General features: G+C 41.5%; 2 protein-coding genes across 10 annotated transcripts in view; one reads left to right on the plus strand and one right to left on the minus strand.

Annotated features, from left to right (window-relative positions):
* The window catches only part of SENP7 (SUMO specific peptidase 7), a 155,855-nt gene extending 139,300 nt beyond the window's left edge, over positions 1-16,555 (minus strand). For 8 of the 9 annotated variants that reach the window (XM_061134139.1, XM_061134138.1, XM_061134135.1 and 5 more), the window contains exons 1-2: positions 16,438-16,555; positions 16,014-16,066 (exon numbers count right to left, since the gene is read on the minus strand). The gene's annotated coding sequence lies outside the window, so the exon portion shown is untranslated. The remainder of the gene's footprint in view (positions 1-16,013; positions 16,067-16,437) is intronic. The other variant, XM_061134131.1, reaches the window with a different exon arrangement.
* A 42-nt stretch (positions 16,556-16,597) lies between these two features.
* Positions 16,598-20,848, plus strand: TRMT10C (tRNA methyltransferase 10C, mitochondrial RNase P subunit). The gene is made up of 2 exons (XM_061133951.1): positions 16,598-16,771; positions 19,318-20,848. The coding sequence occupies exon 2, from the start codon at positions 19,348-19,350 to the stop codon at positions 20,608-20,610; it is 1,263 nt and encodes a 420-aa protein (XP_060989934.1). The 5' UTR covers positions 16,598-16,771; positions 19,318-19,347; the 3' UTR covers positions 20,611-20,848.
* Positions 20,849-22,253: the final 1,405 nt, after the last annotated feature.

Below are 22,253 nucleotides of genomic sequence, written 5' to 3' on the forward strand. Positions count from 1 at the left end.
ACTTTTCATTCCAATCCCAAAGAAAGGCAATGCCAAAGACTCTACCACACAATTGCACTCATCTCACATGCTAGTAAAGAAATGCTCAAAATTCTCCAAGCCAGACTTCAGCAATACATGAACCGTGAACTTCCAGATGTTCAAGCTGGTTTTAGAAAAGGCAGAGGAACCAGAGATCAAATTACCAACACCCGATGGATCATCGAAAAAGCAAGAGAGTTCCAGAAAAACATCTATTTCTGCTTTATTGACTATGCCAAAGCCTTTGATCACAATAAACTGTGGAAAATTCTGAAAGAGATGGGAATACCAGACCACCTGACCTGACTCTTGAGAAACCTATATGCAGGTCAGGAAGCAACAGTCAGAACTGGATATGGAACAAAACAGACTGGTCCCAAATAGGAAAAGGAGTACATCAAGGCTGTATATTGTGACCCTGCTTATTTAACTTATATGCAGAATACATCATGAGAAATGCTGGGCTGGAGGAAGCACAAGCTGGAATCAAGATTGCAGGGAGAAATATCAATAACCTCAGATATGCAGATGACACCACCCTTATGGCAGAAAGTGAAGAGGAACTAAAAAGCCTCTTGATGAAAGTGAAAGAGGAGAGTGAAAAAGTTGGCTTAAAGCTCAACATTCAGAAAACTAAGATCATGGCATCTGGTGCCATCACTTCATGGGAAATAGATGGGGAAACAGTGGAAACAGTGTCAGACTTTATTTTTTTGGGCTCCAAAATCACTGCAAATGGTGATTGCAGCCATGAAATTAAAAGATGTTTACTCCTTGGAAGGAAAGTGATGACCAACCTAGATAGCATATTAAAAAGCAGAGACATTACTTTGCCAACAAAGGTCCATCTAGTCAAGGCTATGGTTTTTCCAGTGGTCATGTATGGATGTGAGAGTTGGACTGTGAAGAAAGCTGAGCACCAAAGAATTGATGCTTTTAAACTGTGGTGTTGGAGAAGACTCTTGAGAGTCCCTTAGACTGCAAGGAGATCCAACCAGTCCATCCTAGGGGAGATCAGTCCTGGGTATTCATTGGAGGGACTGATGCTAAAGCTGAAACTCCAATACTGTGGCCACCTCATGAGAATGACTCATTGGAAAAGACCCTGATGCTGGGAAGAATTGGGGGCAGGAGGAGAAGGGGACGACAGAGGATGAGATGGCTGGATGGCATCACCGACTTGATGGGCATGAGTTTGAGTAAACTCTGGGAGTTGGTGATGGACAGAGAGGCCTGGCATGCTGCGGTTCATGCGGTCTCAGAGTCGACAGGACTGAGCGACTGAACTGAACTGGTTCTAATCAGTTCATGTTGTGCCCTCGGGCTATATCATTCTTTCAAAGGTTGTGCCCTGCCCCATTCCCTCCAGTTTCAGAAGCAGACTCCTAACTACTGAACCACCAGGGAAGTTCCTCTTAGTGCTTTTTTTTTTTTTTAAACCTAGTATACACTATAGTTTCTGTTGTGTACTGAATGTTTGTGTCCCCCACCAAAATTCATGGTGAAATTTTAATCTCCAGTGTGATGGTATTAGGAGGTGGGATATTTGGGAGGTGATTACACCATGAGCATAGAGCCCTCATTAATGCTGTTATGGAAGAAACCTCAGAAAGCTCCCTTCTGCAATGTGAGACAACAACATCAACAACCTCAAATATGCAGATGATACCACATGACTGGCAGACAGCACAAGAGTAACCAAAGAGCCTCTTGATAAGGGTGAAAGAAGAGAGTGAAAAAGCTGACTTAAAACTCAACATTCAAGAAATTAAAATCATGGCATCTGCTACCATCATTTCATGGCAAACAGGAAAAAAATAGAAACAGTGAAAAATGAAAAAACAGTTTTCTTCCTTGGGCTCCAAATTTTACTGCAGATTATAACTGCAGCCATGAAATTAAAAATTGCTTGCTCCTTGGAAGAAAAGCTATGACAAACCTAGAAAGCATATTAAAAAGAAGAGACATTACTTTGCCAACAAAGGTCCATCTAGTCAAAGCTATGGTTTTTCCAGTAGTCATGTATGGATGTGAGAGTTGGACCATAAAGAAGGCTGAGCACTGAAATATTGATCCTTTTGAACTGTGGTGCTGGAGAAGACTCGAGAGTCCCTTGGATAGCTAGGAGATCAAACCAGTCAGTCCTAAATGAAATCAATCCTGAATATTCATTGGAAAGAAGCTCTAATGCTTTGGCTACCTGATGTGAAGAGCTGACTCTCTAAGAAAAACACTGATGCTGGCTGGGAAAGATTGAAGGCAGGAGGAGAAGGGGGCAACAGAGAACAAAATGGTTGGATGGCATCACCAACTCAATGGAAATGAGTTTAAGCAGACTCCAGGAGATAAAGAAGGACAGGGTGGCCTGGCATGCTACAGTCCATGGGGTTACAAAGAGCTGGACACGACGTAGCAACAGAACAACAACAGCAACGTGAGACACAGTGAGAAGACAGCCATCTATGAAGCAGGTCTTCACTGGACACTGAATCTGCTGACACTTTGATCATGGACTTCCCAGATCTAGAACTGTGAGGAATACTTGCAGTTTAAGGCTCCCAGTCTATGATACTCTGTTGCTACATATCAGATTACCCCCAAAACTTAGTGACTTAAAACAACATTTATTATCTCACAGCTTCGGTTCAGGAGCAGCTTAGTTGAGTGATTCTGGTTCAGGATCCCTCAGAAGAGCACACACCAGATGATCTGATACATTTAATTCAGAAATATGTATTTCCATAATCCAGACATTGTAAGACCACTAATGTTTTAGTGGTTAGGGCAACATTTAAAACATTTAAAATAGCAACTAAAAGTTAGGATTGATGGAGATAGGGTCCAGTATATTTATTCTGTAAAGTTTAGGCTTAAAATGTTAAGATTTTGCAAAACCACAATAAGGTACCATTACACACCAGTCAGGATGGCTGCTATCCAAAAGTCTACAAGCAATAAATGCTGGAGAGGGTGTGGAGAAAAGGGAACCCTCTCACACTGTTGGTGGGAATGCAAACTAGTACAGCCGCTATGGAGAACAGTGTGGAGATTTCTTAAAAAACTGGAAACAGAACTGCCATATGACCCAGCAATACCACTTCTGGGCATACACACTGAGGAAACCAGATCTGAAAGAGACACGTGCACCCCAATGTTCATCGCAGCACTGTTTATAATAGCCAGGACATGGAAGCAACCTAGATGCCCATCAGCAGATGAATGGATAAGGAAGCTGTGGTACATATACACTATGGAATATTACTCAGCCATTAAAAAGAATTCATTTGAATCAGTTCTAATGAGATGGATGAAACTGGAGCCCATTATACATAGTGAAGTAAGCCAGAAAGATAAAGACCATTACAGCATACTAACACATATATATGGAATTTAGAAAGATGGTAATGAGAACCCTATATGCAAAACAGAAAAAGAGACACAGATGTACAGAACAGACTTTTGGACTCTGTGGGAGAAGGCGAGGGTGGGATGTTTCGAGAGAACAGCATTGAAACATGTATATTATCTATGGTGAAACAGATCACCAGCCCAGGTTGGATACATGAGACAAGTGCTCGGGCCTGGTGCACTGGGAAGACCCAGAGGAACTGGGTGGAGAGGGAGGTGGGAGGGGGGATCGGGATGGGGAATACATGTAACTCCATGGCTGATTCATGTCAATGTATGACAAAACCCACTACAATATTGTAAAGTAATTAGCCTCCAACTAATAAAAATAAATGAAAAACACACACACACACAAATGTTAAGATTTTGTGACAACGGAAAAAAAAAAAAAAAAACTAAAAAAAGATGTAAAGTTGAGTCTTAGTAATTCACTGTATGGACTTTTTACACAGGCTGCTTCTATTAAAAAATTAACCTAACACTTGTTAAAATAGTAAAGAAGACTTTATTCAAGACTATAGCAATTAGGGTTACTGTCAATAGAGAAGAAAGATCAGGCTCAAGTCTAAACACAACAAAGACAGCTAGGAATTTATAGTGAAGAAGTAGAATAGGGGTATTGAAACTGTTTACCTCAAACTGGGACTTGAACCCACATGTCTAGGACTCGACTCCAGCCAGAACCCAGTTTGGGACTTGAACCTACATGGCTGGAACTCAAAGCAGACCAAAACCCATGGTACCTGGTTGCAGGGCCTAATAAAGCTCAGGTTCTTGATGTCTCATTGCAGAAAGACTTCAGTGAGAGACAAAGTGATAGGTAGGAAATGGATTTACTCAGATTCAGAGAGAAACACACTCCACAAACAAGAGTGTGAGCCATCACAGGGGCAAGAGCACTGCAAAATGCAACAAGTTAGTTTTTACAGGCTAGGTAATTTCATATGCTAATGAGTGGGAGGATTATTCCAACTATTTTTCGGAAAGGGGTGGAGGTTTCCAGGATTTGGGCTATCACCCACTCCTTGGTCTTTTGCCCTGCAACTGTCATGGCACCTCTGGATGATTTTGCTTGCTGATTGATTGAGGATCAAGGTCTAGTCTGGTCTGACATCTTGGTCCCATTTGATTCTAATTGGTTTAAGGTGTGACCTTGGGTCATTTCCTTCTTTCAAAAGTTGTGCCCTGCCCCTTCCCCTCCTGTTCAGTTCAGTTCAGTTCACTCACTCTTTGTGAAAACACATTTACAGTGAGGGAACACAGCACCACCCATCAACAGAAAATTGGATTAAAGATTTACTGAGCATGGGCCCGCCCATCAGAACAAGACCCACTTTCCCCCTCAGTCAGTCTCTCCCATCAGGAAGCTACCATAAGCCTCTTATCCTTCTCCATCAGAGAGCAGACCGAATGAAAACCACAATCACAGAAAACTAACCAATTTGATCACATGGACCACAGCCTTGTCTAACTCAATGAAACTATGAGCCATGCTGAGTAGGGCCACCCAAGACAGACGGGTCTGGCAAACCACTAAAGTATTCTTGCCTTGAAAACCACATGAACAGTATGAAAAGGCAAAAAGACAGGACACTGAAAGATGAACTCCCCAGGTCAATAGATGCCCAATATGCTACTGGAGATAGGTGGAGAAATAACTCCAGAAAGAATGAAGAGATAGAGGCAAAGCATAAACAATACCCAGTTGTGGATGTGACTGGTGATGAAAGTAAATACTGCATAGGAACCTGGAATGTTAGGTCCATGAATCAAGGCAAAACTGGAAGTGCTCAAACAGGAGATGGCAAGACAGAATGTCGAAATTTTAGGAATCAGCTAACTAAAATGGACTGGAATGGGTGAATTTAACTCAGATGGCCATTATATCGACTACCCTCAGAAGAAATGGAGTAGCCCTCATAGTCAACAAGAGTCCTGTTAGGTAGTTAGAATAGGAAACAGGAGTCCAAAATGGCGGTAGCTAAAAGACAGGGAAGGGAAAAGCCCGCGAAAATAGAACAAAGGAAGGTCCGAGGACCTGAGTGAGGACATCAGGTAGAACAAACAGCACTCCTGGCTAGCCCAATTTACATAGGGCGGGGGGGAACATATAAAAAGAGGAGCCAAAGGGCGCGCTCTCTCTCTTTCTCTCTCTCCCTCCCCCTCCCCCGCATGATCTCGTGCTCCCCCACTCTCTTCTCTTTGCCTGTCTTTGGCTCAGCGTGCCCTCACGCCTTGAGGATGGATTTTCCTGCTATTTTCTGAATAAAACAGAGCTGCAACACGAAGCTGTAACACTGATCTGTCTAAGAGCTATAATACAGTCTGTCTGAGACCTGAGAGCTGTGACGCGCCAAGGGCTTTAATGTCTGTCACTCCAAATCTTTGTTGTGATGAGACAACCGAGGAGAATACACTCGCCTGACTACTCAACAAGAGTCCCAAATGCACTACTTGTATGCAATCTCAAAAACGACAGGATGATCTCTGTTCGTTTCCAAGGCAAACCATTCAATATCATGGCAATCCAAGTCTATGCCCCAACCAGTAATGCTGAACGGTTGAACTGAATGTTGAATGGTTCTATGAAGACCTACAAGACCTTCTAGAACTAACACCCCAAAAAAATGTCCTTTTCATTATACGGGACTGGAATGCAAAAACAGGAAGTCAAGAAATACCTGGAAAAATGGGTAAATTTGCCCTTGGTGTACAGAATGAAGCAGGGCAAAGGCTAATAGAGTTTTGCCAAGAGAACACACTGGTCATAGCAAACACCCTCTTCCAACAACATAAGATAAGACTCTACACATGGACATCACCAGATGGTCAACAACAAAATCAGACTGATTATATTCTTTGTAGCCAAAGATGGAGAAGCTCTATACAGTCAGCAAAAACAAGACCGGGAGCTGTGACTCAGATGATGAACTCCTTATTGCCAAATTCAGATTGAAATTGAACAAAGTGGGGAAAACCACTAGACCATTCAAATATGACCTAAATCAAATCCCTTACGATTATACAGTGGAGGTGAGAAACAGATTTAAGGGACTAGATTTGATAGACAGAGTCCCTGATTAACTATGGATGGAGGTTCATGACATTGTACAGGAGACAGGGATCAAGACCATCCCCAAGAAAAAGAAATGCAAAAAGGCAAAATGGTTGTCTGAGGAGGCCTTAAAAATAGCTGTGAAAAGAAGAGAAGTGAAAAGCAAAGGAGAAATGGAAAGATATACCCATTTGAATGCAAAGTTCCAAAGAAGAGCAAGGAGAGATAAGAAAGCCTTCTTCAATGATCAAAGAAATAGAGGAAAACAATAGAATGTGAAAAACTAGAAATCTCTTCAAGAAAATTAGAGATACCAAGGGAACACTTCATGCAAAGATGGGCTCACTAAAGGGCAGAAAAGGTATGGACCTAACAGAAGCAGAAGATATTAAGAAGAGGTGTCAAGAATACACAGAACTATACGAAAAAGATCTTCATGACCCAGATAATCATCATGGTGTGATCACTCACCTAGAGCCAGACATCCTGGAATGTGAAGTCAAGGAGCTTTAGGAAGCATCATTATGAACAAAGCTAGTGAGAGGGTAACAGGCTGGAAGGCCAGGGGTCTCCAAATGGAAGAAAGAGGCTGCAAATGCCAGACATTTTTATCTCTCTTAAGCGGCAGGAAGAAACAAACCAGCGATCTGTTTTTCCTTCTCTATACAAATTTAAAAGGAGGTTTCTCTTAACATGCTGTGTTGCCATGACACCTGGTCTCACCTAAAGCTAACTACTCTCAAACCTTGAGTTAACCAATACATTTCTTTTTCTTATGGAAATGTTGTCTTAAGCTATGTTAATGAACCCCAGACTCTATCTTCAAGTTGGTTCCGCCAAACGGCCTAACTTAATTACTCAGGTATTGTTCCCCTAATCTATGTAAACGGAACTATTTGTTGGTATTCTGCCCTTCTACAAGATTCAAGTCAATCGTTTTATGGCCTGGGACGAATTATCTGGTGCCATTCTAAATTTTATGACATTCCTTTCTTTTCATTAACAGACTGTGAGTGACTATATAACATACAGCTAAAGACTAGACTAGAAGGGGGGTACTCTTTTGCCCCCTTCTGATGCCTATGTCAGAAGCTTTCTCTATCTCCTTTATACTTTAATAAAACTTTATTACACAAAAGCTCTGAGCGATCCAGCCTCGTCTCTGGCCCCAGATTGAATTCGTCTCCTCCGGAGGCCAAGAATCCCGCGTCTTATCATTCAGCAATAACCTTTCACTAGTGGAGGTGATGGAATTCCAGTTGAGCTATTTCAAATCCTAAAAGATGATGCTGTGAAAGTGCTGCAAATTTATCAACATGCCAGCAAATTTGGAAAACTCAGCAATGGCCACAGGACTGGAAAAGGTCAGTTTTCATTCCAACCCCAAAGAAAGGCAATGGCAAAGAATGTTCAGACTACCACACAATTGCACTCGTCTCACACCTAGTAAAGTAATGCTCAAAATTCTCCAAGCCAGGTTTCAACAACACGTGAACCATGAACTTCCAGATGTTCAGCTAGATTTAGAAAAGGCAGAGGAACCAGAGATCAAATTGCCAACATCCACTGGATCATTGCAGAGAAGGCAATGGCACCCCACTCCAGTACTCTTGCCTGGAAAATCCCATGGACGGAGGAGCCTGGTGGGTTGCAGTCCATGGGGTTGCTAAGAGTCAGACACAACTGAGAGACTTCACTTTCATTCTTCACTTTCATCCACTGGAGAAGGAACTGACAACCCACTCCAGCGTTCTTGCCTGGAAAATCCCAGGGATGGGGGAGCCTGGTGGGCTGCCGTCTATGGGGTCGCACAGAGTCGGACACACAGTCAGTAGACTGTGTGTGGCACACAGTCAGTAGACTGTGCCAAAGCCTGTGACTGTGTGAATCACAACAAACTGTGGGAATTCTGAAAGAGAAGGGAATACCAGACCACCTGACCTGCCTCCTGAGAAATCTTTACACAGGTCAGGAAGCAACAGTTAGAACTGGACATGGAACAACAGACTGGTTCCAAATCAGGAGAGGGGTATGTCAAGGCTGTATATAGTCACCCTGCTTATTTAACTTATATGCAGAGTACATCATGAGAAATGCTAGACTGGATGAAGCACAAGCTGGAATCAAGACTGCTGGGAGAAATATCAATAACCTCAGATATGCAGATGCCACCACACTTACGGCAGAGAGCGAAGAAGAACTAAAGATCCTCCTGACGAAAGTGAAAGAGGAGAATGAAAAAGTTGGCTTAAAACTCAACATTCAGAAAACTAAGATCATGGCATCTGGTCCCATCACTTCATGGCAAATAGATGGGGAAACAATGGAAACAGTGACAGACTTTATTTTGGGGGCTCCAAAATCACTGCAGATGGTGACTGCAGCCATGAAATTAAAAGATGGTTTTTCCTTGGAAGAAAAGTTTTGACCAACCTGGACAGCATATTAAAAATCAGAGACATTATTTTGCCAACAAAGGTCCATCTAGTCAAAGCTATGGTTTTTCCAGTAGTCATGTATGGATGTGAAAGTTGGGACTATAAAGAAAGCTGAGCGCTTGAGAATTCATGCTTTTGGACTGTGGTGTTGGATAAGACTCTTGAGAGTCCCTTGGACAGCAAGATCCAACCAGTCCATCCTGAAGGAAATCAGTCCTGCATATTCATTGGAAGGACTGATGCTGAAGTTGGAACTGCAATACTTTGGCCACCTGAGGTCAAGAATGACTCATTTGAAAAAACCCTGATGCTGGGAAGGACTGAAGGTGGAAGGAAGAGGTGAGGACAGAGGATGAGATGGTTGGAAGGCATCACCCACTCAATGAACCTGAGTTTGAGCAAGCTCCAGGAGTTGGTGACCAACAGGGAAGCCTGGCATGCTGCAGTCCATGGGGTTGCAAAGAGTCAGACAGGACTGAGTGACTGAACAGAACTGAACTGAACAATATCAGTGGATGCAAAACTAAAAGGAAATCTCAGGAGTAGAGTCTTGCTAAAGGCCGGCCAAGCACTTAGCTTAAACAGGAAGAGTGGGGAATGATAAACTTGATTAGATATCAAGGTTGGGGATGACTTAGCAGGAATCTTATAACAGTGGTCAAGGACCAGTCCCAGGAGAGGACTCAGAGGAGCTTAACTAAAGTGTGGCCAAGGAGAGTCTCTGTGACTTGAGTGTCCTCACCACAGGGCAGCTAGCTTCCCCTGGGATGAATCATCCAGGTGAATGGGCAAGCAGGAAACCACACTACCTTTTATGACCTATGCTCTGAAGGGGCATACTGGTCTACTCTTTTCCTATTTGTTAGACATGGGTCACTAAGTCCAAGGGAAGAGGAATTAGACTCCACCTCTTGAGAGAGTGCCACAGAATTTAAAGACATATTTTAGACTACCACATCAGATATAATGCCAACTGAAACTAATGGTATGGCAGCTCCATGCAGTTGTTGCTTATAAAATTATCTTGGCTCTGGGGACATGTTTATCTTGAAACAGCTGTGTACTTAGCTACTGCTTTCCATTTTCTCTGCAAAACATGAAAATTTTTGCCACAAATTGAAAAGAAAGCTTATTTTCATTTTCCCTCCTAGGGTCACCCTAAATAATCCCTTTCTCTGACTTCTCATGTAAGTCTATTTTAGCAGCCTGAAGTCAAAAAAAGGACATGTCCAGATTTCTGGCTATAAGCTGCAGACCAGAGACGTGCCCTGATAGAGGAAAGACTGATATGGGAGGCCTTCAGGAAAATCCTGAGGTTTTCAGACATCAGTATGTGATCATTTTTTTCCCTTTTTGTGGAAGATACCAACAGTTACAAGTAACAGGTTATGATCATTGTAAGGAAAGTATAAGATTTGTGTGCCGCCTCCCAATACTAAACATGGACTGTAGCCTGCTAGGTTCCTCTGTCCATGGTATTCTCCAGGCATGGAGAATATTGGAGTGGGTTGCCATCTCCTTCTCCAGGGGATCTTCCCCACCCAGGGATTGAACTCAGGTCTCCTGCACTGCAGGTAGACTCTTTACCCTCTGAGCCACTAGGGGCTTACCTAATACTAAACATAGTTTTAACAAAAAAAGAGAACATGTTGTCTGCCAATTTGCTATGAGAAGTCTCTGTTAAAGAAGACGGCAAGAATTTCTCTTACTTCCTTTACAAGATTTCTTCAAAGGCAGTGGTTCTCTGTCTTCAAAGTACATCAGAATAACCTGGAAGTCTTAAAACAATGACTGCTAGGTGTCACTGCCAGAGTTTCTGATCCAGTAGGACTGCTAGGTGGGGCCACAAAATTTGCCTTTTAACAAGTTCCCAGGTGATGCTGATGCTGTAAGTCTAAGGATCACACTTTGGGAACGACTGTTAGAAAGATTAGGAGTTACCAGAGAGGTAATAAAGTTAAATCTACCTCATGTGAGGTGAAAGTTATCATGGATGATCATCTGGACCAAAGTTCCTCCCCTGAAGAAAGCAATAAAAGAGGTTTATTGGCTGAACCCATGTTTTATGATCCCAGTGATCCAACTGACACATCTCTCTCTCTCTCCATAGGAAAGGAAGTGGTGTGTCTCACTTACCTTTCAAGACCATTACCTCCAGTTGTTTTCCACATAATTTAAGGGCAAACAGAAATTAAAAATAAGAGATGTAATCCTCCTTGTTGAAAACAAAGGGATTTCTTCCCCTCCCATTTTCAGAATTTCTTTCTCCTTTTCAAATAGATGTAAATATTCATAATGGCTAAATAAGCTTCTTGCCAATCTCACAACTCAGGAATGTTTCCTCTAGAACCTGAAAGCCATCTTTTTGAAATACAAAGATCAAGGAAGGTAGTTCCCCTATCTCATAGTTCTCATGCCAGGGCAAGAGCCTAACTTTGATGGATGCCTTGCTCCAACTGGCAAAACCATGTCCTGTCAAAAAGATTAAAAGTTTGTTTATCTCACTGGATAAAGCTAATGAACAAATAAAAGTAACCTCAATTATCATTGTAAAGTTAGGATGAACTTCACATAACAAAGTATGCTATTAGGTTCTCTTGAGAACTGTTTATTGCTTATTTTGAAAATATATATGCAATGGGGGGTATCTACTAGGCTAGTTAAGGGGGTCAGATTCCTTTCTGTCTTCACAATCTCTTCACAGATTGCCTATGATGCCCACCACAACCTGGTTTAGGGCTTATTCAAAACTAAGTGTTTTCTTTCTCTACTACCTTTGTGGAGAGGATTTGTGGCTTGGGGGAAATCCTGTTTTTAGCAGTATTTCCTAAATAGCTCAGATGGTAAAGAATCCACCTGCAATGCAGGAGACCCCAGTTCGATTCCTGGTTCAGGAAGATCCCCTGGAGAAGGGAAAGGCTACCCACTCCAGTATTCTGGCCCAGAGAATCCATGGATTGAGGAGCCTGGTAGGCTACAGTCCATGGGGTCGCAAAGAGTCAGAGGTGACTGAGAATCTTCACTTTTCCTAAATAATACATCCCAATTCCCAAATCCTAGGACAATTAGATAACAGAAGACACTACCTACCCTGGGGCTGAGAGAGGAGTGGTCAAGGTATTGCATCACAGTGAACTTCGAAAGGCATAAAAGGACAGGAAAACCCTTTTGTTTGGCCTCTGACTCTCAAGTATCCTAAAACTTTCATCTCATTTTTAAAAATCAAAATAATATCTGGCCCAGAAAGCAGAGACCTCCCTGATTTTAGTAAACTGTAAGACAGGCCCACACCAAAAGAGAAACTTCAAATGCTACTAAACACAGAGTACAAAATTGAGTTCTGAATCAAAAACAGTACCATACTGGAGAAGGAAATGGCAACCCACTCCAGTATTCTTGCCTAGAGAACCCCATGGACAAAAGGGCCTGGGGGTCTATGATCCATGGGGTCACAACTTAGTGACTACACCACAACAACCATAACAACAAACACAATCAGGCAGATTATGATTCAGGGAAATACCTTTTCATGAAAATGTGGCATAAAATGGAGAATGAAGAGACCTAGCAATGTGGAATGTAGAGTTTTGTAAGAAATTAAAATGTGAGTATAGAATAATAGTTGTTAATATTCAAACAATAAAGTCCATGGCTAAAGGGGAAAAAAAAAAAAAAAAGCAGTACCATACTAATACCCTGACTTGGATTTCTAGATAATCTCTCATGACCCATCCCACTGTAATCCTGCCACTGACTCTTGTGGTCATGGCCTGAATCTTGGCTTTACCAAATATGTATTGCTCCACCAAAACATTCACAAAAGTACCTGGCTCTTTTCAGTGTCCTATTGTTCAGTTTGCTTACTCAATTCCATCTACTAACCTGTTTCTCTTCTCCTTTGTCAGCAAAATGGAGGGGGGCGGGGGAGATCACATGACAAGATAGAGTGATATCACTACAAAGTAATACTCAAAATCCTTTAAGCTAGGCTTCAGCAGTACATGAAGCAAGAACTTCCAGGTGTACAAGCTGAGTTTAGAAAAGGGAGGGGAAACAGAGATCAAATTGGCAACATTCTCTGGATCACAGAGAAAGCAAGGGAATTCCAGGAAAACATCTGCTTCATTGATTACGCTAAAGCTTTGGACTGTGTGGATCACAACAAAATGTGGAAAATTCTTAAAGATGTGGGAATACCAGACCACCTTACCTGGCTCCTGAGAAACCTGTATGCGGACAAAAAGCAACAGTTATATCCGGACATGAAACAATGAACTGGTTCAAAATTGGGAAAGGAATATGACAAAGCTATATATTGTCACACTGTTTATTTAACTTAAATGCAAGGTACATCATGCAAAATGCCAGGCTGGATGACTCACAAGCTGGAAGCAAGATTAGTGGGAGAAATATCAATAAGCTCAGATATGCAGATGGTACCACTCTAATGACAGAAATCGAGGAGGAACTAAAGACCTTCTTGATAAGGGTGAAAGAGGAGAGTGAAAAAGCTGGCTTAAAACTCAACATTCAAAAAAAAGATCAGGGCATGTAGTCTCATCACTTCATAGCAAATAGGAGAAAAAGTGGAAACAGTGACAGATTTTCTTCTCTTGGGCTTCAAAATCACCGTGGACGGTGACTGCAGCCATGAAATTAAAAACTTGCTCCTTGAAAGAAAAGCTATGACAAACCTAGACAGTGTATTAAAAAGCAGAGACATCACTCCAACAAAGGTCTGTATAGTAAAAGCTATGGTTTTTCCTGTAGTCATATATGCATGTGAGAGTTGGACCATCAAGAAGGCTGAGTGCCAAAGAATTGAGCTTTCAAACTATGGTGCTGGAGAAGACTCTTGAGAGCTCCCTGGACTGCAAGGAGATCAAATGAATCAATCCTAAAGGAAACCAACCCTGAATATTCATTGGAAGGACTGATGCTGAAACTGAAGCTCCAATACTTTGGCCACGTGATGCAAAGAGCCAATTCATTGGAAAAGACCCTGATCCCGGCAAAGCTTAAAGGCAGGAGGAGAAGGGGGCAACAGAGGATGAGATGGTTGGATAGCATCACTGACTTAATGGACATGAGTCTCAGCAAACTCCAGGAGATAGCAAAGGACAGGGAAGCCTGGCGTGCTGCAGTTCATGCAGTTGTAAAGATTTAGACATGACTTAGGGACTGAACAAAAACAAACAAACTGAATCAGACTGTGTGTGTGTTAGGAGCTCAGTCATGCCTCTTTTCAATCCCATGGACTGCAGCACACCAGACTCCTCTGTCCATGGAATTCTCCAGACCAGAATACTGGAGTGGGTTACCATTCTCTTCTCCAGGGAATCTTTCCAACCCAGGGATCAAACCCAGGTCTCCTGCATTGTAGGACGATTCCTGACTGTCTGGGCCACCAGGGAAACCCAAATTAAATCATACATAGTGCCCAACAACATGACTGTCATTCCCTAGTCAGCTGACACTTCATTTTTTTCTTTTTCTTTTTCTTTTATTGTGAGGGCTTCCCTAGTGGCTCAGACGGTAAAGCATCTGCCTTCAGTGCAGGAGACCCAGGTTTGATCCCTGGGTTGGGAAGATCCCCTGGAGAAGGAAATGGCAACCCACTCCAGTACTCTTGCCTGGAAAATTTCATGGACTGAGGAGCCTGGCAAGCTACAGTCCATGGGGTCACAAAGAGTTGGACATGACTGAGCGACTTCACTTTCACTTTTATTGTGATTTTAGGAAAAACATTAAGTTTACCATATTAACAATTTTTAAGTTCGGTAGTGTTGTTGTGCAACAGATCTCTAGAACTTTTTCACCTTACAAAACTGAAACTTTATACTACTAAACACTTCATTTTTAGCACCATCCTCTTAGCCCCTGTAAATGCCACTCTACTTTCTGTTTCTATTGCTGACACAAATAATCAATAGTAAAACTATTCTAAGGAATAGAAAAGAGTTTTACTTGAGCCAAAATGGGGAATATAGCCTAGGAGGCAGCTTCTTAGTGGCTCAAAGGATCTGTTCCAATGAAGCATGGTTTTCAACACAGTTTTAAACCTTATTATTAATACAAAGAACACACATCAAACATGACAGGGGTGCAATCATTCAGTGTTTCCAAAGAGACAGATTACTATGAATTCAGTGCGATAGCAGGATCCTGGTGTGTGGGAAGGAAACATCATCGTCAAGAAACTATTAAACGATGCCACAGATAGGGAGCTATTTATCTTTATCTTGACCGAGGGCATTCTTTACCTTAATAGTTAAAGCAGGTGTGCTGTATAAGCATTCAACAGGTCATAAGTCAGGCTGTTTTAGTTCACACAAAGTTCAGGTAGAACCATAGATAAGCCAGAACGTCTCTATACCGAAATATGGGGAAAATCTCTCCATCACTCTTAGTACGTCACATTAATTATTCATGACAGTATCAAACCTTCTCCCTTTCTTCACTCTCCACAGATTCTCAGCAGACTACCTCCTTCAGAAATGGGAACTCTTAGCGAGAATCTTACTTCCCTGATGTCTCAGACAGTAAAGCATCTGCCTGCAATGCACGAAACCCAGGTTCCATCCCTGGGTTGGGAAGATCCCCTGGAGAAGGAAATGGCAACCCACTCCAGTATTCTTGCCTGGAGAATTCCATGAACAGAACAGCTTGGCGGACTACAGTCCATGGGGTCGCAAAGAGTCAGACAGGACTGAAGCGACTAACATTCAGCGAGAATAGAGAGGAAGATGTAGAGAATGGACTTACAGACACAGTGAGTGAAGTCGAGGGTGGGACAAATGGAAAGCGTGGCACTGAGATGTATATACTACCATATATAAAACAGACAGCTAGTGGGAAGCAGGTGTATAACACAGGGAGCTCAACCCAGGGATCTGTGATGATCTAGAGGGGTGGCGTGGGGCCAGGGGGAGGGAGGTCCAAGAGGGAGGCGATCTTATGTAAAACAGACAGCTAGTGGGAAGCAGGTGTATAACACAGGAAGCTCAACCCAGGGTTCTGTGGTGACCTATAAGGGTGGGGTGGGGCGAGGGGAAGGAGGTCCAAGACGAAGGTGATCTGTGTATACTTACGGATGATTCACATTGTTGTATGACAGAAACAGACAACATTATGAAGAAATTATCTTCCAGTCAAAAATAAAAAAAAAAGAAAAAGAAAGAAATGAGAACTCTCAAATTACAACTGCCATATCTACAAACTGGCTTCCATCCCTACCTGTTTCCTCCCTTCTTGTTACAAAGGAAGTGGTACTTCCTCCTCCTACACAAGAGCGATCCCCTCCAACTGTCCTCTGAATCCTTTCTTTCCTTATTCCCATGTTAACAATCCGATCAGTTGGTCAACTCTCTCCCAATAACAGTAAAAATAAGGGAAACTTCCTGGACACCACACCGGATGCTGAGTTCACTGAATATTGCTTCTGCCAACTTTCATAAAAATGTTTGAACTTGACTTCATTTCCTCATATTCCATTCATCCGTTACCCACTCTCACCTGGCTTCAGCCCCCAAATCTCACAATGTGGTTCCAATCGTCTTTGTACTGCTAAGGTCAGTGGGTATTTTTCAGCCTGAGTTGCACGACAGAGCTACTTTCCAGGCCGGAAGACGCGCCCCTAATGGTGTGACGTCATATGTCAGCGCCTGGAGGAAAGGGCGGGATTTCCGGCTGCGGGTCTTTGGTCCACGACGGACAGTGTGTGGAGTGATAGGCAAGTTGTGAGTCACGTACGGCGCGCATCCCCTGGCAGAAGTTCACGGTAGAATCTTGCGTGCTCTCGGCTTTCTTGCGGTTTGCACCCGCGGGAGTCCTTGTCTCTGCATTGCTGGTATGGGCGGCTTTCTTGTCTCCCAGTGTGTGTGGTGAGGTGGGAGGAAGCGGGAGGCCTAAGGTACTAGAGCCTGTGCGCAAGGAAGGCCCACAGATAAAAGGAAGCCCAGTGATTTATGAACTGTAAGTAGAGCGATACCTGGAGGGCTTCCCTATTGGCTGCGCAGCTAAGAATCTGCTTGGCAATGCCGGAGACCCGGTTCGATCCATGGGTTGAGAAGTGTCAACCCACTCCACTGTTCTTGTCTGGGAGATCCCATGGACAGAGGAATCTGGTGGACTACAGTCCATGGGGTCTAAATGAATCAGACACGAGGTAGCAACTAAACAACATCAACAAAGTACAATACATGAAACGAACGGGTGTTGCCTAAAATGATATTCTTGTTCACCGTTTAAATTGGGGGGAGGCGGGTATTTCTATGATAGCCTGAAAATAGTTATCAGTTACAAAGACAAAACTCAAGACTTTTTCTGAAATACATACCTGTCATATTGAGGCAGAGAACTCTCGCTTAAATATTTCGAAGAGTCTAAAGTAAAATGTTTTCTTCTTTAAAAGCTATCTGAACGTGTTTTAAATAAGAGAAGCATTGACTTGGAGTATTTAATCGAAAAATGCTTGAATGATAAATGTGAGTTACATGCTGCGAAGTATTGGGTTCAGTGTCAAAATATAAACACAGCCCTTGTCCTGATGGTTTACCATGGTGGTGGTTTAGTCCCTAAATCGTGCCTGACTCTTGAGACCCCAAGGACTGTAACCCGCCAGGTTCCTCTGTCCATGGGGTTTCCCAGGCTAGAAATATTGAAGTGGGTTGCCATTTCCTTCTCTAGGGTATCTTCCCAACCCAGGAATGGAACCCAAGTCTCCTGCATTGCAGGTGAACTCCTTCAGAACTGCAGGCAGATTCTTTACCAGCTGAACTAAAAGGGAAGTCAATAGGAGGAATAGTTGATCTAAAGTTTGAGGTGACAAATAGCTAGAGATGTAGCTGAAGAGATAAGCAAAAGGTGATTTTGTGAAAAACAGAAAGAAACCATTATATGCCACATATATTAAGTTTAGAGTTTGATCTGGCAACAGTGAATTTAAAAATACACATTGAGGAGGATGAGTGTATTAATCAGATCTGCACTAGCTCTAAATTGTTTAGAGGTGAGGGAGAGCAAATCTAAAAGCTAGGAGATACAATTAAGAAAAGGAAGTTGAAGAGAAGTGAATGGATTCAGGAAGTATTTAGAAAGTAAATGATTATAATTCAAATTAGGAATGGAAGGTGTGAGAGGGGACAGTAATGAAATGACTCCAAGTTTCTGGCATCAGCAAATGGATGGATATTATTGTCCCTCCCTGAAACAACAGAAGGAAAAGCAGATTGGGAAGGAAAGGGAGACAGATTTCAGTTTGTTGCATTTGAAGTATCATCTCATACATGATGATGGAAGTCAAACAGGTAGATCAGAGTTCATAGAGAAAATATTTAGATTGAAAAAAGGACTAAGGACAGAACTCAGAAGTATATCCACTTTGTGTGTGTTTGGGGGTGGGGTTGGGGGATCGAGCTGAACAGTGCACAGGTCAGAGACCTAGGAATATGCAGTGTCAGTAAATGAAGCCAAGGGAAGAAGGAATTTTTCAAGTATTTTAGTTGCATTTTGTGAAAAATTGAATTCCTTTTTTTTTTGCTTCAAGTCAAACATTAGTTTCACATCTTTAAGCATCTTCATTGTTTTGTGGTCTTCCAGACCCATAGGATAAAGTTGTAGAGCTTATATATATATATACTTGCCCTAATTCTGGATAATTTGTTTGGCAATAACATTATTTACTGCAGAATAAAGTCTATATTGGAGAAGGGAGATTTTATTTTGTTTTTAAATCGGAAGATCTCTCTAGGGACTTCTTGGTACTCCAGTGGCTAAGACTTGGCGCTCCCAACACAGGGGTCCCAGGTTTGATCCTTGATCAGGGAACCAGATCCCTCATGCTGCAGCTAAGACCTGGTACAGCCAAATAAATAAAATTTTTTTAAAAAATTTTTAAAAATCTCTCTTTTGAAAACATATGAGGGCATTGGCACAGTGGCTGCTAAATGCTTTTTACTAGCTGCCATTTTCTGTAATGTTTCTGCCCTCCGTCTTTACGTATTGCTTATTGAGGATCTTTTGTTTGGGTCTGTATCTAGGCTTAGTAGAAAATGGAGAAGAATATAGTGCTATCTCAGCCATATAGTACATAATTTTGTTATTCAGTAACATTGATCTTCTGGGTCCCCAGATAAAATCTAAGTAGGATCTTCAAGGTATCCTTTTGCCTAAAACAAGAGTGAAATTCATATGTCAAATAAGAACCCAGAAGAGTTTTCTCCGCTTTTTGCCTAATGAATTATCACAGGCTGTAGGCCACAGGAGTCCAGAAAAATTAACGGTGCAACAAATAAATTGGACTAAGATTCCACTTTGTGTTTCAGAAATCAATTGTATTTTTATATCTCAAATTTATAGTCTTTAACTTTTCATTACATTTTTCTTTTTTTATAGGGCTTTCCTTACATACCTGTTCTCCTCAAAATGAGTGTCAGTATCACCTTCTTAAGACCTTTTGCCAGAGTTTTAGTGCCATTTACCCTTCATAGGAAGAGAAGGGTTTTATATTCAACAATTCTGCGGAGATACATGTCTTCCAAAATACCAGCTGCATCCTATCCTAATAAGGAGAGTACACCACCTCCTGAAGAGCTGGAGTTGGATAGGTGGAAAATTACAATGAAATCTAGTGTGCAAGAAGAGGATGTTTCAACAGTCTCAAGTATCGAGGGTGAAGATCCTCTAGCTGCCACCAGGGAGTTAGTTGAGATGTGGAGGTTGCTTGGCAAAGAAGTACCAGAACACTTCAGTGAAGAAGAGCTCAAAACGCTTATGGAATGTGTTTCTAAGTCATCAAAAAGAAAATATTTAAAATACTTATATATTAAGGAAAAAATGAAAAAAGCCAGACAAATAAAAAAGGAAATGAAAAAAGCAGAAAAAGAAGAAGTTAAAAAAGAGCTGCTACCAGAAACCATTAAGGAAGATAAACCGCAAAACTTTCTATTTCTACGACTTTGGGATAGGAATATGGACATTGCAATGGGCTGGAAAGGTGCCCAGGCCATGCAGTTTGGACAGCCTTTGGTTTTTGACATGGCTTATGATGACTATATGAAACCAAAAGAATTGCAGAATGCTGTTTCCCAACTTTTAGAAAGTGAAGGATGTAACAGAAGAGATATTGATCCTTTCCATATTTATTTCTGCAATCTTAAAACAGACGGTGCCTACTATAAAGAGTTAGTTAAACGTTATGGAGAAAAATGGAACAAATTGCTTTTAACAGCAACAGAAAAGTCTCATGTAGATTTGTTTCCAAAAGATAGTATTATATATTTAACTGCAGATTCTCCCAATGTTATGACTACTTTCAAACATGACAAAATTTATATAGTGGGGTCGTTTGTTGATAAGAATATGCAGCCAGGCACATCCCTAGCCAAAGCAAAACGGCTGAAGCTGGCAACAGAATGCCTTCCATTAGATAAATATCTGCAGTGGGACACTGGTACCAAAAATCTCACTTTAGATCAAATGATACGTATTTTGTTATGTCTGAAAAATACTGGTAGCTGGGAAGAGGCTCTGAAGTTTGTTCCTAGGAGAAAACATGCTGGTTATCTGGAGATTTCTCAGCATTCTCAAGAGTTTCTCAACAGAATGAAGAAATCAAAGACTTTTAATTCATTTCCAAGGGGCTCTATAAATAGACACAGAAAAAGCAGCTTGAAGGAGAACATTTGATAGCTTAAAAATAAAGTGGATTAGGAATACAGTTCTACTAGTCAGTTTCATCCTAAAGGAAATTGACTTCTTTTTCTTTTAAAGGTTGTCTTTCCAAACTGACTGAAGTATTTCTCCAATTAATCAAACATGTAAAACTTTAGAAATACATTTTGTTTACTATAGAAACAAACAAAATCTTAGAAAGTAAAAAGAGTGGTCCATGTTTGTTTGAGCCCAGTAAAAGAATTGTACCATTTATGTGACTTTTTTATGACTACTTTGAGTCTCAGACTCCATCTTCCTTCTTAAATGTTCTTTCAGCCATGTCAACAACTAACCTTTCATCAAAAATTGATGAAACCTCAGGTGGTGGTTTATTTTGCTGGTTTAACATTTGGAAAAAATTCACTAACATTTGGTACAGTGGTGGGCATGTCATAGACACTAAGGTATATCGTTTAACTGAAGCTTTGTTAAGATTTCACTTGGAATGTCATGAGATTGGGCTATATAATGAAAAATGTGTTTGTGGGGGATAAAATTCATCTCTTGTCCTCTTAGGAAAAAAGATTTTATGTGAAGAGTGCCATTATAGCACTTCCCTGTTGTGGTGTAGATAAAGTATTTTCTTTTCAAGGAGATACTTCCTTTTTCCCAGTTCGGTGGTTTGAATGGAAGCTGCCATATTTTTACAGGCCTTGCTCCCCTGGCCACAGCTGATTATCCCAAAAAAGACACCTCACTCACACTTTGAGATGAACATCTGACTTTTAAGAGAGGCCAGTCAGAAAACTCTTTTCCAGGATTTTTGGACTTCTCAAGATAGCCTGTGTTAATTCCTTTTTAGTGGTGAACTTTGAGAAGAGGCTCTCATGGCCATTCCTTTTTCTATGAAGGGGATACTGAAAGGAACTTTAGGAACCACATTCATTGTAGATTTTCACCACTGAAAAGTTGGAAAACATGGGAATAGAAATGGCCAAATAATTTCTACTTAGTTTCTGAATTGGATGTTAGCATGAGGCATGCTATCCAATACATTTATTAAAGCAGAACTCTGCCAGGAGCCAACATGTGAGACCCTACCCCTAACAAGGCCATGAGGGAGAAAACCTGACAGGCAAGGCGGAGCAGGTTTTCAGGGGTTTCGAAAAGCTGCTCCCGGCGCTCACCTTAAAGATGATATCTGTCTTTCTGATGCTTACCTCAATAGACTACTCCCTAATTTCTGTGACAGGCAGAAAGCCTTCCCCGATCTCTTCCCAAATAAGAATCAATTTAGAACTTTAATCAATAAGTTTCCGGGTGGTGGTATTTTTTTTTTGGGGGGTGGTGGTATTTTATGAGATTATCCAGGGTGAAAGGAGGGTTTTAATTTAAACTCCTTTGCTGGTATTTTAGTTTGTTTGGCAAATGCATTTATGCCCTTGGTACTAATATGCATGATTGCTCATAATACCCTAATCATAAAACAGCATGAAGAACCTGATCATATAAAAGCCCTAAAAGGCATAGAGCCTTTTTGAGGGGTGAGGGAGTCCTATCAGAAAACATAAGAAAAATTATTCTAAAGGTGGTTATTGGGTTGACGTTTGCTTGCTGTGTTTTTGCTCTTAATGTGCTAAGGTTGTGTTATGGGAACCATTGTTAATATAGTTAAA

The sequence above is a fragment of the Dama dama genome, chromosome 31 (assembly GCF_033118175.1).
Source record: "Dama dama isolate Ldn47 chromosome 31, ASM3311817v1, whole genome shotgun sequence".
Taxonomy (NCBI): domain Eukaryota; kingdom Metazoa; phylum Chordata; class Mammalia; order Artiodactyla; family Cervidae; genus Dama; species Dama dama.